Source organism: Micromys minutus, assembly GCF_963924665.1.
Source record: "Micromys minutus genome assembly, chromosome: 7".
In the NCBI taxonomy this organism is placed as follows: Eukaryota; Metazoa; Chordata; class Mammalia; order Rodentia; family Muridae; genus Micromys; species Micromys minutus.
In genome coordinates this window covers 20,745,875-20,761,697 of record NC_137976.1, presented here as the reverse complement: position 1 = coordinate 20,761,697, position 15,823 = coordinate 20,745,875, and the positions used below count along the sequence as shown (strand labels likewise).

The following is a 15,823-nucleotide window of genomic DNA, read 5'->3' as shown; positions in this document are numbered from 1 at the left end:
TCAATTATATATGTGACTATATTTTAACAATAACTTTATTCAAACAGCATTATGCTTGACATGAAGGAAAGCTATCTAGATTAATTTTTTTTCAAAAGGAATTTATTCCTACTCAAGGACAAATCACCCTACATGTAATTACTGCTTTGTAAAAATAAACACACACACACACACACACACACACACACACACACAGAGGTAGGGAGAGGAAGAGAAGGAGAGTATGAGAGAGAGAGAGAAAGGGGGGGGGTCAAATAATCAAACAAATTGTCCACTTTTTTGTAGTAATAATGAAAAAAAAAACATTACAATTTTTCACTAGAATATGATATGCTAGGGATTTTATGTGGTTTGATTTAGTTAAAACAAGGAGTGGAAAAACCTTGCCAGAATATAAGGATAAGAGCTAATGACCATGCCACCAATGGAGAAAATGATATGTTCACAAATTCAGCAATTTCTCAGTCCACTTCTGATAAACTAGGACAGATCCCTGTCATCAGGAAGGAAGGAAGGAAGCAAGAAAGGAAGGAAGGAAACAAGCAAGCAAGGAAGGAAGGAAGTAAGGAAGGAAGACATACAGATAGATAGAAAGAAGTAGTAGCTTGTGCAAAACACCAGTTAGATTATATCCTATAAATAAATGAGGAGGCTGGAATGAAAGAAAATATACATGTGATAGTCAAACTTCTGGAGCCAATTAAGACAGTGTATTCATGGACTGTCTTTGAGTTTCTCCTAGGTTTTGGGAAGCCCTAGAGTCTTCTCAGTTGCTGCTTTGCCAAAGAGACACCATATTAAAAGAGCACACAGCAGCAACAGATGCTGGAGTTGTCAGTGGTAGTGGGAGAGGAGACATTGTAACTTACATTTTTGAGCATTTTGATCCTTTCAGGGTTACTGGGTTTGCTCTAATTTTCTTTATTTTTTTTTTTAAATTTGAATCTACAAGGTGTTATATCTTTATAGAAATAATTTATATCACGAAGAATACTTAAAAAAGCATGATTATGGTCTATATAATAATTTATAATATGTGAAGCTGGTTTTGGGTTATTTTGTCTAGGTATTCCTCTAAACTCAAGAGTGTCAGATAGCAAAGCTTCCAGTGAAGCTCAGCTCTGTCTTCTGTTTGGGAAGCTTCCTGTCCAATAGGGAGTGAGTATACATACCTAATCTCTAGGGACATGATTAATATATGTACTGTTCCTAATACATACCTTATCATTAATGATGAGATCATGACATTCAATTGTCTTTTGTCAGCCGAATAAAGCTGTTTATTTTTCAACTCTTTAATCTTTTTAGTTAAATGCCTTATGAAGGGGTGTGTATGGAACAGCTTAAATCAGAACTATTGATTGCACTCTAACTCTTCAAAAGTTTGAGTAAAGCACTGTTTATCCTTTGGCAGTGTATTATCTTGCTGTCTTACATCTTGTTCACTGATATGTCCAAAGAGTGTAAGAATTGAATCGTTATGTCCTGCAGTGAGCATTTTAAAGGATGTCACTAAATCTCCATTTTGTGCTTGGCTTCTCTAACAACAGAGCCTGAGGCAAGGCAGCTAAACTGTCCAAACTTAGAGTTTGGCTTACGCACAATATGAGGAAATTTCATTAGATAACTTTTCAGGCACATTTTTTGATGATAATATTTTAAAGCATGCAGTCATGACTTATTTTCCTTGTAGGTGTTTTCCTTCCAGGGTTTTACTTCTCCAGGGATGTGATTTCAACATCCACAGTCATTATGTAAAAGAACACAGCTCCTTTAGATGACACTGAGTGTTTACAGTGATGGGGTTGCGATAAGTACATTGTCAGGGTAGCGAGAATGGTTCTAATCAAGTAACTCATCTTTTAACTCCCTGCCCATAACATGCTAGTGTTGAGATCTTTAAAATAGCTTTCCTTTCAGTAATGGCATGATCTTTTCAAGGTAATGCAGTGTATGCTTTACACTGCTCCTCATAAAATTCTGTAGGAACAGACAAGTCTAAGATTAAATCACCATATAGATACAAGTGCTGTAAAATCAAACCAAAGTAACAAGGGAAGTGTGTTGAATTAGATCATTGGTAGTAAAACAGCACCATGATCTTCCCATGCCTTTGGTTTAAAGAAACTGACTAAACATTCTCACATGAGTTTAAATAAAATCCTTTGCTTAAATGATTTAATAATTTGTTTATATGCATTTTGGATATGCATATTCAAGTTTGGAATAATTAATTATATTTTTTGTTTTCCTTTACCTATTGTACATGTACCAATTTGGTTTTCTGTACAAGAAATATTGCAGAGTAGAAAATATTACCATATCAGTTCAATGCGATTGAAAACGGGCCATTTATCACCTTCTCTTAGGAGAAAGTTCATGGATTGCTCCTGCATGTGTTTGTGTGTGAGTTTTCTACACTTTGCATTGCTAAATAATTGAGAACATTAGCTTCCAAATCATGAAAAATTCATTTTAACATGATGTATTATTAATCGATTTAATTTGAAGTGATCTAGAAACTTCCAATTTCACTTGTGTGGCTTGACAATGAACTCAGGCTATAGTTGATACTTATTACAAGTTTGTGGCTCTTAATGCATATTTTTATTTATTTTTTATGACTATATCAAATACTGATAAAATTGGTATAAAATGAATTAACATTTCAGTCTGTAACCTCATATGTCTATATACTATGTATATTGCTAAGAACAAAAACTGTAAAAAATGAGGCAGTCAATTTTCTACCAGATGTTATCATTGTCTTCTTGTTTTAAAGGTTTACATTCATAAACACACATATAAGATTTTTAAAAATTATGTAGAAATGTATCTGCTTAGTAATTGACAAAGTCCTGATTAGGCTTTACAGTTTATCCCTCAATGTGTAAGGTATTTAAAATTGTTAATAATTATTTAATATTTATGGGGTAAGAATAGAAAAATGAGAATTCATCAGGTAACTCTTATGCCATTATATCTATATATTAAATATCATATTTCTCTGACATATTTCCATTTTATGACATATACATGAGGAAATGGCTGAAATATTGAACAGTTATAAAGAGACATAAATGCAGAGGTTTGTGGTCCTTTGGATTTGCTCATTTATGCATGGAGTTGGGTTAAACTTTATGAAATTATTTGTCTGGTAGAACAATGCATTTTTATCATTATAAGGAAAAACAGATAAGGAGAGAAAGGTGATGTGTGTGTAACCTCAGCATCACCTTCAAGGCCATAGCCTAGGTCACATACCTTTATTCTACTAAGTCATCCTGCTACAGCTTCTCCAACTTTTCAATAATGTGCAAAGATTGCTGACCAAGTATAATAACTGAACAGGACCCAAGCTATACCAGGTACCACTGAGGTTGACCAAGGTCATTTTGCATGCATATAAGCAACTTGTGGCACTTGGCCAAATTATGTTGATACCATTCCATAACAGCTCGTAAGGAGGACGAGAAATCTATTCTTACTTTCATGTTGTTTATTTCATCTTTGTTTTTGGTTATTTTACAATTATCACAGATATAATGCTCTGTTTCTTATTATTGGTAGGAAAGCTAGATACCCGAGGAAGGAAATTTCATGTTGCTTAGAACCTTGTATCTTTGTTTTCTCAATGCTGTAACAACCATGATGTCACAAAGCCATGGTCCATAGCAATATTCATCTCTAAGGAGCTGTATCCAGGATCTCCATATATCACAGAATGAGATGGCTCCTTTATGCTGTTTGTATCCATAACTTCTTTCCTTAAGATATGATTTTCCAGGATGCCTGAACATTTTTGTTTAAAAATCTTCAAAAATCCATCTAGTTTTTATAGTGCCCATATATCCAACTCCAGGAGCCACTACAAACCTATAATATATAATTTGAAATTTAATAACATGCATTGGAATTTCATAATATTTTTGGGATGTGAGCAATTATCCATTTATTTGTGTAAATACAAAATGGGTGTAGATCATAACAGACAACTACAGAGAAAATATACTTTCCAGATAGAGAAAGGAAGGCAAGAGAAAAGATAGATGATTTAGTGACAGGGATTAGGACTCATTCACATTATATCTACATAGTTTATACCATAGCGTTTTGAAGTATTATCAGTGTTGGAAATAGAACAAAACATATTGCCTATGCTACTATCCCATAACCCTCCAACAGCTACCACTTCTGCCACCTGAAGTTCCAATTTCAGTTCTATTGGTGTCATAAAATAGCTTGACAATAAGTGAAATGAGGGGAAGGGGGTTGCTTTGGTCTATAACTTCCCATAGCAATCTTTCATTTCAGGGAAGTCAGAGAAGCAGCAGCTTGAGACAGCTGCTCATATCACATTCACACTCACGAGCAGAACGACAGAAATTTCCCAGTGCTTCTGACTATGTAGCTCACCCACTCCACTAGAACACAATAAAGGGGGGAAAAAACCCATGAAATGGTGCCAACATCATTCAGGGTGTGTCTTCTTACATGAGTTAGCGATTAGAGCCATCACCTGAAGACATATCCAAAGGCTAACCTGACCCAGATATTCTCTATTCATTTAAGATTTGGCCAAGTTGTCTGTTAAAACTAACCAGTACAAATTATCTATGCCTTGTGTACTTTACACACAAACATGTCACATTACACTCTAATTTTTCCCAAAGTCCCAAGTCATTTAATGCTCTTATGTAAATCATTCTCTAACTCCAAGAAGACCCCAACTCTTCAAAAATTTCATCACTGAATAGTTCAAACCCCATCTAAGTTTTGAAAATTTCCTAAGTCTAGGATTGTATAAAATTAACAACAGTAACAAAATATTCAAATTTGTTTGTATCTGAAAGACACAACTTTTGGCTAAAATAATCACACCAAAGCCAATACCAACAAACAACTGACAATATAAATGTGTTTTCTACAGTGCCTCTAATCTTTTATTAATTATATCTGATTATTTAGCCACAGTACAACCAGAACGCATACCCACATACACACAAAACACAGTAAGCCAAACATATTAGTCACCCCTGGCAAAATTTCTGATAAAGTTCTTGTGGCCATTTAAAACCTGATGGGATGTACAGCTATAGCCTGCATTTTTCTCATCATTGTTGACATCCAGGATTCCCACTCTGGTGACCCTTTGAGCTTTACTCGCAGAATGTAATGTCTTTTCTGCCCTGAAATTGCAGAATTTTTCGCATTCTTTTGTTCCAAACCAACAGTATGGGGTTCATCATAACCTGTTCCTGGTACCAATTTCAGTTCTGGTTTTATTTCTTCTGCTATGATAAAATATAACCAAAAGTGATCGTGAAGGTACAGATCATATATTATGTCTGGTACTTGATCTTGCATTTATTTCTACTTATATGTGGGTCTCTGAAATTAGGTCATATGCTCCTAGAAAGCCACAAATTTCACTTACGTTGGTTCATTGCCTTATCATGACATCTTCTATAATTATTTGTTGAAAAAAGATGAACTTAACTCTATCTGGCCATTTTCACTTCTATAACTCAGCCTATTTTCTATACATAATTTTGTCTGTTCTTAGATCTTAAGTCTGCCAAATATTGATCGAACTTGGTTAACACACTGAATGTCTTGACACTTTTTAATGAAATAATTATAAGTCAGATTCCTTACTGTGCTATCATTATTATTTGTAAAACACCTAATTTCATCAACTAGAGAACAGTTAACTGCTTGTCTCCCATCAAAAAATACTACTGTTTCCATGTTATGTTCTGTCCTACATGTACTTTATGCTTATGGTAACTAGTGGGATTTCAATTCATGCTATCAAACATCTAAAAGAATTATATCCTGACAAAAATATTCATATAGTGTTATGCCAAAATGCCTTTAAAAATCTGTGTATGTATTCTTCTCTTTTTTAAAATAAAGTTGTAAGAGAGAAAAAAAATTAAACTTAGGGAAGACATTAAAAAAAATACTACATTAATCCCCGATTGTACATTTCACTATTGTTAGCCTGAGACACTATCTCTTATTAATACAACTTTCCTAGAATTGCCCTAAACAATTTTCACAATGAAATTTCAATGATATATTCATATGAATAAAATGTTCATATTTTAATTAATTAATTACTTTTATGGGATATTTTATGGATTTCCATCTCAAATGTTATCTCTTTTCCTGGTTCCCCCCTCATCCATTCTCCCTTTCCCTACTTCTATAAGGATGCTTCACCTCCTTCCCACACACTCCCTCCTCACTGCCCTCTTATCCCCCTACATTTGGAAAACAAGTCTTCACAATATCAAGGGCTTCTCCTCTCATTGGTGCCAGACAATGTCATCTTTTACTAAATGGGGCTGGATTAATGGGTCCTTCCATGTGTTCTCTTTGGCTGGTGGTTTAGTCCCTGGATATTGTTGTTTCTCCAATGGAGTTGCAAAGCCCTTCATCTCTTTCAGTTCTTTCTCTAAGTCCTCTGTTGCAACTCAGTCTGTTGGTCAGCTGCAAGCATCCTCATCTGTATCAGTAAGGCTCTGGCAGAGCCTCTCAGGAGACATCCATATCAGGCTCCTATCAGCAAGCATTTCTTGGCATCAACAAAAATGACTGAACTTGGTGGCTGAATATGGGATGGATCCCTAGGTGGGGCAGTCTCTGGATAGCCTTTCCTTCAGTCTCTGCTCTACATTTTGTCCCTATACTTCCCTCAGACAGGAGTAATTCTGGCTTTAAATTTTGAGAAAGGTTGGTGGCCCCATTCACCAAGCAGGGGCCTTGCCTAACCTCTGGATATGGTCTCTACAGGTTATGCTCCCTCCCTTTTGTTGGGCAATTCAGCTAATCTATCTCAGAAAGCAACATTCTGAACATCTCTCCAAATAATTATAGAAGGCTGAGTTTGTAATATTTTAATATGTTTAGCGATTTTAAAAGATAATAGAAATCTTTCTGTTCTTTAAGTCTTACTTAAAGATAAGCATAACTTCTGTTCTTGTAATAATGATTTATTTGTAAAACCTAATTAATTAGTAAAAGGAAATGGTCTTGAGTATAAAACAAATGAATGCAATATTAAGGGCAAGTATGAGGATATATTTCATAAATGAAGGAAAATCTTATTGGACCATGAAATAACATAGCTAGAAATAGTGAAGTTAAATTTAATGTTAAATGGAAGACACAAATCAGAGAAAGGTTGCAGAAGGAGCATATCTTAGCAATGCCATAAAGATAATTTGCACTGGACTACTTTATGAAAATTTTACTTTAAATAAATACTCAAAGAAGCTATGATACAAAAACCACAAACCATTATGCCAGTTACCAAGAAGTTTATGGACTAAGCATAAGATTTATCAAAGCAATGGAGATACGAATTTTCATGGTTTAAATGAAATTGTCTGCTTAAAGCCAATGCACATATCTCAGGAACAGTGTGTATTCCTAACATATGAGTTCTTCAGTTTAATTTTCAGTACTATGCTATTAAAACTAGGTCACTATAAAGTAACTTCTACAATATGTACAACCAACATATTTTAACTGAAACCAGCAGCATTTTATGAATTAAATATTTTTAAGTAAAAGTGCAGACACAATTCCAGTATATTATTCAATATCATTACCAAATACATTTCCATAAATTGGCTTACAACATGTATTAACTCATTCAAAAACTATATATACATAGAAGAACAAATAATACTAAGAAACTTAAGTAAAAGTAGTCATATAAGATTCAATTGAAACAATAGGTCTTAGAATCAGTTTATTAATATTACTTATAATATTGTCAGTAGATAATATGAAAAGTCAAGAAAATCTGGAGCATATATATGTATATATGCATATATATAATGCTTTTATTATATAATAAACTAATTAATGGGAAAATATATAAACTACCTACCAAAATACCAAAGAGAAATAGTTACTATTGTATATAGTAGAACTTACTATAGCTTATCTAGTGGTTTAAAATAAACTTGCAGGTAAATAATACTCTCCAAGGGTCAAAAAAGATTTATTTTCTTTTTACGTTATCATCTGCTCAAACATAAGATAAGGAACAAACTAAGAGCCTTTTAGATGTCAAAGTAGAGCACACAAAAATTAAGAGACAAATGTAGGCTACCTACAGTTCAGGGCTGATCACAAGCCTAGCATGTGCACAACCAGAATGCAGTGTGGCACTTCAGAAAGGAAAAGAATAAGACAAAGGTGGTCTGAGTAGGCCTGAGGCTGGAGGACAACAAAGGAATGAATTCGCAGAGTCAGTGATACCCATCTAGCATTTCTGCACATATTTCCCAATGCTTTCTCCAAGCAAAAATAAGATATTTCATATTTCCACAGATTATGTATTTACCATTATCAAATTGTCATAATCGTTATAACTTGGACTTGTTTCTCAGGCATCTTTTCTGTACTTGGTCCCATTTAAACATACATTAGCATCTAGCTCTGGGCCCTGATGAGACCTTCATGTAAATTATCACAAGTGGAAATGCTAGTGTAACTGGTAATCCAAACCCTAATGACATCCATGGCACACCAACAAGAGAACAGCACCCAGACTCACAGAACTCATTTTGTTTGCTTAGTACATTTCAAGAAGAAACAGGATTCCTGTAATAGCTGCTTTCGATCAGGCTGTGTCATGAGTAACCTCTTAGCCTCAGTATCTGGAATTTTCAAAGAAAATATTTCACGTTGGATAGAATTTTACATATACCATTGTTCTGGCAAGTTCAGCCCTCCAGATCCTAACATCATGAATTCAGTTTCAGCACAGTTGATCTTAGTCCTTACTTCACTGCTTTCCATCCTGCCTGTTTTTGAAGATGCGACTGTACTCTTATTAGGTGTGGTGCTCAGCATCACGGTCATTTGCACCTGCCTGGGAATATGCTCCAGAAAGCGCAATGAACACATCAGACTTTGAAGGATTCGGACTTTGAAGGACTCTTCTGAATAAGATTTCAGCCTGACCATTTTGCTGAAAAGCGTTGTGCTGTTGAGGCCCAACCCAGGATTTGATCACTCCTGTTCTCAGAGAGAGGGTTACAGTTGGCTGAGATTTAAGACCCTTACTTAAGAGGATGCTTTCATGTCCTTACTTGATTCTCCTCTGATGGGAGCAGATTTGTATTTGCTGCTTGGGAAGAGGCCAAAGTGCGAGGACTTAAGTTTGCATTAAGTGTTACTTCATTCTTTCAAATTGCCAGAACACATGAAGTTGGAAGATGGACAAGTTTGCTCAGAATCTAGTAAATTTGCATTGGTATACTCACTGCCTCTTGCATTCTGGATTCTCTCTCTCTCTCTCTCTCTCTCTCTCTCTCTCTCTCTCTCTCTCTCTCTCTCTCTCCTTGTGGGATGGGTTGGGTTTTGTATTTGTTTATATTTTTGTTGTTGTTACATTTTTCTTTATGCTTCTGTTTTTATCTAGTTGATATTATAGTTAGATCTTAATGGCCAAAAATTGAAACTTTTATCTTTGGGAAAAAGTTAAATAAGAATGTACTAGACATATCTAATACTAAAAAAAAAGATAAAGGAAACAAAGAATACACAGGAAACCCTGGGAGAGGGGCACACTGAGCTATTGATTTGTCTAAGGAAAGAAAAAGTATTGCACAGAAATAAATGTTTTGTGTTTTGTCCACTTCTTTGTATAAATAAGGCAGGACAGTCCTCTTATGAGTTGGTAAGAAATGAACAATTTTATAATTTAATTCCATGAACACACAGAGTAAAAAATAATTCATTCAAAATAGATCTGAAATCTGTTATATGACTTTGCTGAAATCCCAGAATTTGTAAAATAATAACAATGTGTTTCAATTATTTCAGGGTTTGATCTGGTACTGTACCAAATATCTGTTATGTTCTGCTTGAGTTTTTAGAAATATACTTCTGGTAATATCTTCACACAGTCACTAATGTGAATTTGAGTACAATTTTTGATACTTGTCACTTCTGATTTTATTTTCAACATATAAAATGTTATTGGTGTTTGGAAGCTTATATATATATATATGCATATATGCATATACATGCATTAAGTTTCTTATACAGTAAAATAGTAAAAGTCCTGAACATTTGTACACTAATAATTAAAAAAAATCTTTATGAGTTTAAACTGGGCCTGTGTCATGGCTGAACAAACAAAGAGGATTGCCATTAAGCCTAACTCCCTCTATCAAATCCCTGAGAACCAAAAGATACTAATTAACTTATTTAATTTAATTTACAATATAAATGATTTAGTTTTAAAAATTATTTGTTAATAAAACTCAAATTTACTAATAATTAAAATATAAACCAACAAAATAAACAGAAACTTGTGACAAAAAATATTAGCACTTCAATAATTAATTCAGAATTACGTACACAATAATTGAGCATAGAAGAATTTAAGCAGAACTCTTGTGTCTTGACAAACTTTGCCCATAATAAAACTGTTTAATGACAGTTAATGACTAGGGATAGAAGAAAAGTTTAAAAAATTGAAAGATCTTAGGAAATATAGGTATTCACCTATGAAGCTAATATTCATCATTTATTAGTAATTTTCGTTAAAATAGAGAAAATATAATAGAAATTAACAACTTTATGTGAATGATCTTACCTTTCTATATGACAACTTATCTTTCTGAAATGCTGTTCAATTAATCAGCAACATGTTATGCCTGAGATATATTGTTAAATACATTTGTTTTTTTAAATCATTTCTATTGGATGTTCACTGTATTTACATTTCAAATGTTATCCCCTTTTTCCCTTCTCCCAACCCCCCTCCACTGCTTCCATGAAGGTGCTCCCTCTCCCAACCACCCACTCCCAACTCAGTGCCTTGGCGTTCCTCAACACTGGGAAAAGGAGCCTACACAGGACCCAATGTCTCTCCTCCCATTGATGCTAGACAATACAGATGTATGCAAGAACATGTTTTCAGATATGTTTTCAGTTATAGACTTTGCATAAATACCTATTTTATTGCTACATCAAACAAACTAACTTTGCAAGGATAAATACTAAGATAAATTAAAGCGATTTGAATATATCACTACCTGTGAAAAAAAACCCCGTGTATTTCATAGGCTTGAGAAAAGCTGAATCTTTGGGGAGCTATGTGTATTTGGACCAAAAACACAGGTAGCTGATGCAAACAGATAAAGCAGAACTCTTTTCCACAAAAGCAAAATCACAATACTGCCTCAGATTTGTTACTCATGCCAACTGATACATTTTTTGATGCCTTCCAAAAATTACCAGGAGAGATTGAGAAAAATCAGTACCCATCTCTGAGTCAAGCAAAGTGCTAATTTTTTTTTTGCATTTCAACTAAACATTGATTTTTATAACATGAATGTTTATTTATTATACTTATAATAGTAAAATTTCTAACTATAACATTTACTCCTTCTTTCTTGTCCTCTGTGTTAAAGGGTCTATTTGCGTATAAAATGCAAAATATGCTTTATTTTTAAATATTTGAAATACATAATAAACATCCATTTTTGCATGTGTATAAAGCACACAGTAATGCACAATTCTTTTGAAGAAAGACTGAGAACAATTATTTGCTTATACTCTGTTAGTTTCACTGCATACTACTCAATGTGACACTTGGGTATCTCTCAGGCTGCCTCCAAGTTTCTTATCAGAAAGACTGGCAATCATGGGGCGATAGATCCTTTGGTTACATTCAAATGTCATTTCCCCTCTAACCACCTTCACTACTGAGCTTTCTTTGAAACACAAAATCGGTTATTGCTATGTAGGAATAGGATATAATTTAATAAAATTCTCCTCATAGGAATGAGGACATGATGAATGAATAGAAGGGAACACTAGCAGGAAACAAGCTATCCTGTCACAGAGTGGATAAAGTGGTCTAATATGGTGAGGGTGTGAGGCTAAGTCCTATACTTTTGTTCCAGGGAGTTGAAGGTACAATGATTAGAAATTCAGAGTCATCCTTAGTTAAATAGTGATTGTGACGGAGGTGTAGACTCTAGGAGACTATGTCTCAAAAATTATAGAAAGAAAGTCCTTATAGACATGGCCAGTCTTTGATGCTGAGGAACTGAAGCATGGTGTTCTCTTGTCCAAATTTGACATGTAGAACTTAGTAACTGTGTCATACAATAAAAACCAGATAAGCAACACAAATAATTTCACAATGGTTTAAGTGAGCTTATAATTTTACATTTTATCCAGCTTCAGCTAGATGAAGCTTGCTGGCTTTAAACTTCTTCTCCATGAGAAGGTTTATACTGTGACCCAAGTCTCAGAACGAGCTGACCTTGTAAATACAAGTAAACATGGAAGACATACAAGAGGAAGATGTTATATATATATATATATATATATATATATATATATATATATATATATATATATATATATATATATGAAACATACAAAAGAAACATAGTGTGGTAAAGCAAGACATGTGAGGAATAGGACCCCAACTGTTTAGTATGTTAAATACTAAACTAGAGTAAAGGGTGAGTCTATTACATTGGCTTCTGGAGTAGATTCAAACAGGTTACTTAAGGCACAATAACAAGCTTGTGGAAGATTTGGAGAACACTGCACAGATAAAAATTCTATATGCTATGGAAATTAGGCTGACTAAAACATGACAACAAATTGCATAGCAGAATTGATAGAAATCATTTATAAGTTTTACAAGTTTGATTTAACAACAATACAAATAATTAAGCTCTCAATTTTCCCACTAATCCCTACTGGATTACAAGTTGCATCAAGTTATAGAAATGATTCTCCTCACCGAACAGGAGAGTTGGAAAGCCAATGTTAAGTTTAGGCTTTGCTGTTTACTTTAGCACCTTGGACATAGCTCTACTCAGAAGGGTATACAGAGTAATCAGAGTAATCAAAATGGTTTGTTCCACTGGAATAGCTTGAAGAGTTCTGTAAGAGCAGTCTTTTCCCCTGCCCTAATCTCTGTGTCATTTTCTCAGGCCTATTTGATTAAGGGAAAAAGAAAAATCAGTGAAATCCAACGAAACAGGAAGCAGAGGTATCCTCACATTTTAGAAATTCCACAAACTTATCAGTTACAGCCATGTTTCCAGCTATTCCTACGGATTGGGTCGAAAAATGTGTAATCCACAAAATAGCTATCATCCTAAAAATTTCTTCCAAAGTATATATAATATCTATTAATTTATCAGTGCAATACCTTACTTGCGTAGTTGGTAAATGTTCATGTTGGCAACTGATGAAAGTTCTTTTGCCAGGAATTTATACGGCAACAATCAAAAGAGAGCATGGCTGTGTGATATAGTGATAATTTAAGTGAATATTTTGATTTAACATAGTTATAGAAACAAGTAACATTTAATAATCAAATGAGTAAAATATATTCAAACAATGTATTTCTATACTATTTAGAATATATATTTTATTCAGTGCAATAACATTGTTATATACAGAGATTTGTTTGAAGATCCATTTTTTGAAAAGCCTATAGTCACAGAAAAAAAAAAATAAATCATGAAGGATAATGAAAACACAATACTTTGAGAATAATTCCAAGAATCTCGAATGAATTACGAAAATATAAAGGCAGATGATTTTCAAAAGGCATGATAGTTTTCCGGATAATTTAGCCATACATACCACCTGGCAGAGCAAGGGGTAATGATTTCCCTAACCACCAAATCTCACTTCCCATAGGCTACCTCTGTGAGTTTGTTCCTCTTTAAGGTTGCTTTTGATATTATATAAAATGTGGAGGGAGAAAAAAAAACAAATGAAAATGATCAAAAAGGATTAGTGCCAAGAAATCTATTCATTCTTAATCTCGACAATTATAGTTCTTAATGGCTCATTCAAAGACGAAGGCAGCCATGGCTAACTTTGCCCGTGAGCACAGAAGTAAAATAATTTAAGGACTTCTCTAAGTAATAGAAAGAACAATAGATTAATTACCAGATCTTCAAAATTCAGCTATCTGTGTGTAAGTGTGTGTATTTCCTTAGATTCTGGGGGTTTGGATTTATCATTTGCACATCCAGAGGATTGACTAAAGTAAACCTTGGCTCTTTATATATTCTATCATGTATCTCTCTAGAATGAATCATGCATTAACTCACAAAGCAAATGTCTATAGATCCTAGTCTTTCTCTCTGACTTCACGTTCGCCTTATTATTCTCTGTACTTGAGCTAAATTGACCTTGCTCTTCCTGTAACAAGAACATTGTTTCATAGCAGTTTAAGCTTCAGTCCAGAATATCCCCCAGGCTTTATCCCATTGCTTTTTTATTTTAATTCTATATTCAGTCACTAACTCCTCCAAGGAGACTTGCTCAACCATTCTTCTAAATGGTTGATTTAGAAGAATAAAGTCTAATAAAGTCACTTTAGTCTTTATTCTTATTTTCTACTTAGGATTTCCTTAGCAGTGGTCATTATCTGCAATTGATGAGCACTTTCTGACTCCCACTGTGAAAGCTCCCAGAATAGATAACAGTAGATGCTATGAGACATGTGCGCATCACATTAGTTCTTAGTGAAAACACAATATTTGTTCTTTAACCATGATTATTATATAAGACTTGATATACTCAAAACCAAACCATTCAAATTCTGGATTGCCTTTCAGACTTTCCAATTATCCAGTTTGTGTGTGTGTGTGTGTGTGTGTGTGTGTGAGAGAGAGAGAGAGAGAGAGAGAGAGAGAGGGAGAGGGAGAGGGAGAGAGAGAGAGATCTATGTCCTATTCTATTTTTTTGTCATTCCTTACCATTGATAATCTCTCTTTCCACCTACTTGAAACTGTCAAGTCTCTCTTTTTGTGTTTGATAGAAGTGCTATGTTTATAGAATTATTTGCTGTTTAGAAGCTAAAGTCAAACTAGCTTTCTCTTGTTAACCTACTTGACTTTAACCTAGACTTCACAGTTTCATAAAGCCCAGAAGTACCAGGCACACCCTATTTCTCAATCTAGCTGATCATTTACATGTTAACTTTTATCTATAGTGTTGTTGTGCCAGGAAACAGAGTGCTAATTTTTCTTATCATATTAGTGTACATGAGTACATGAAAATTTTAGTTCTTGTGGATTGCTTTCCTCTCAAGCATCTAGATTCTAGACATGTTCCAAAGCCTCATTAAGACTTATACTTACAATTACCCCAGTCCTCGATTATCATTTTTTTTACAAGCTTCATTTGTACTTATAAATAAAATACTAAACACAGACTTGTCTCTGTAATGTTATTTTTATTTTCATGCTCTGTTTTATTTGTGTAAAATACTCCTGAATAGGTATTATGATCTTGACAGAAAGTTCTGCATTCTAATTAGAACACTTTGGGTATATACATACTCAGTGAATATAGTAAGGACCTGCCACTTAAAATTCATGTGGTAGAAGCCCAGAGACGTTGTGATTCCAGTTATAAACCTGGTGACAGCAGACTCAGAACTCAAGTTTATGCGTCTTAGTTCTTACTTCAGAGATCTTTGTTTTAAACTGCCTAATGAATTCAGACCAACCTTCATACACCATACATTCTAAGAACCAAAATATCACCTCAGTATATTTGCATTGTTTTCCATATAAAACTTTGGATTTAAGAATGACTTACAGCTTTCCAAAATTAGTACACTCTATGACTGTCTTACAGTCGTTAATTCTCTCAAGATTTCTACAAAAGAGTATTACTTGACATGCAGGGAAGCATCTGGTCTAGTGGGTGCATGTTGCATAACAGGACCTGCAGAAGTTATGCTGTGGATGATCCTCTAATAACACCCTGAAGTTAATTTGCAACCTACAGC

General features: G+C 34.1%; 1 protein-coding gene across 1 annotated transcript; it reads left to right on the top strand.

The window, feature by feature from the left end:
* Positions 1-8,770: 8,770 nt before the first annotated feature.
* LOC308422612 (small integral membrane protein 30-like) lies at positions 8,771-8,941 on the top strand (the record flags this gene model as incomplete). The annotated part of the gene is made up of 1 exon (XM_080919231.1): positions 8,771-8,941. The coding sequence occupies one exon, from the start codon at positions 8,771-8,773 to the stop codon at positions 8,939-8,941; it is 171 nt and encodes a 56-aa protein (XP_080775357.1).
* Between the last annotated feature and the right edge of the window lie 6,882 nt (positions 8,942-15,823).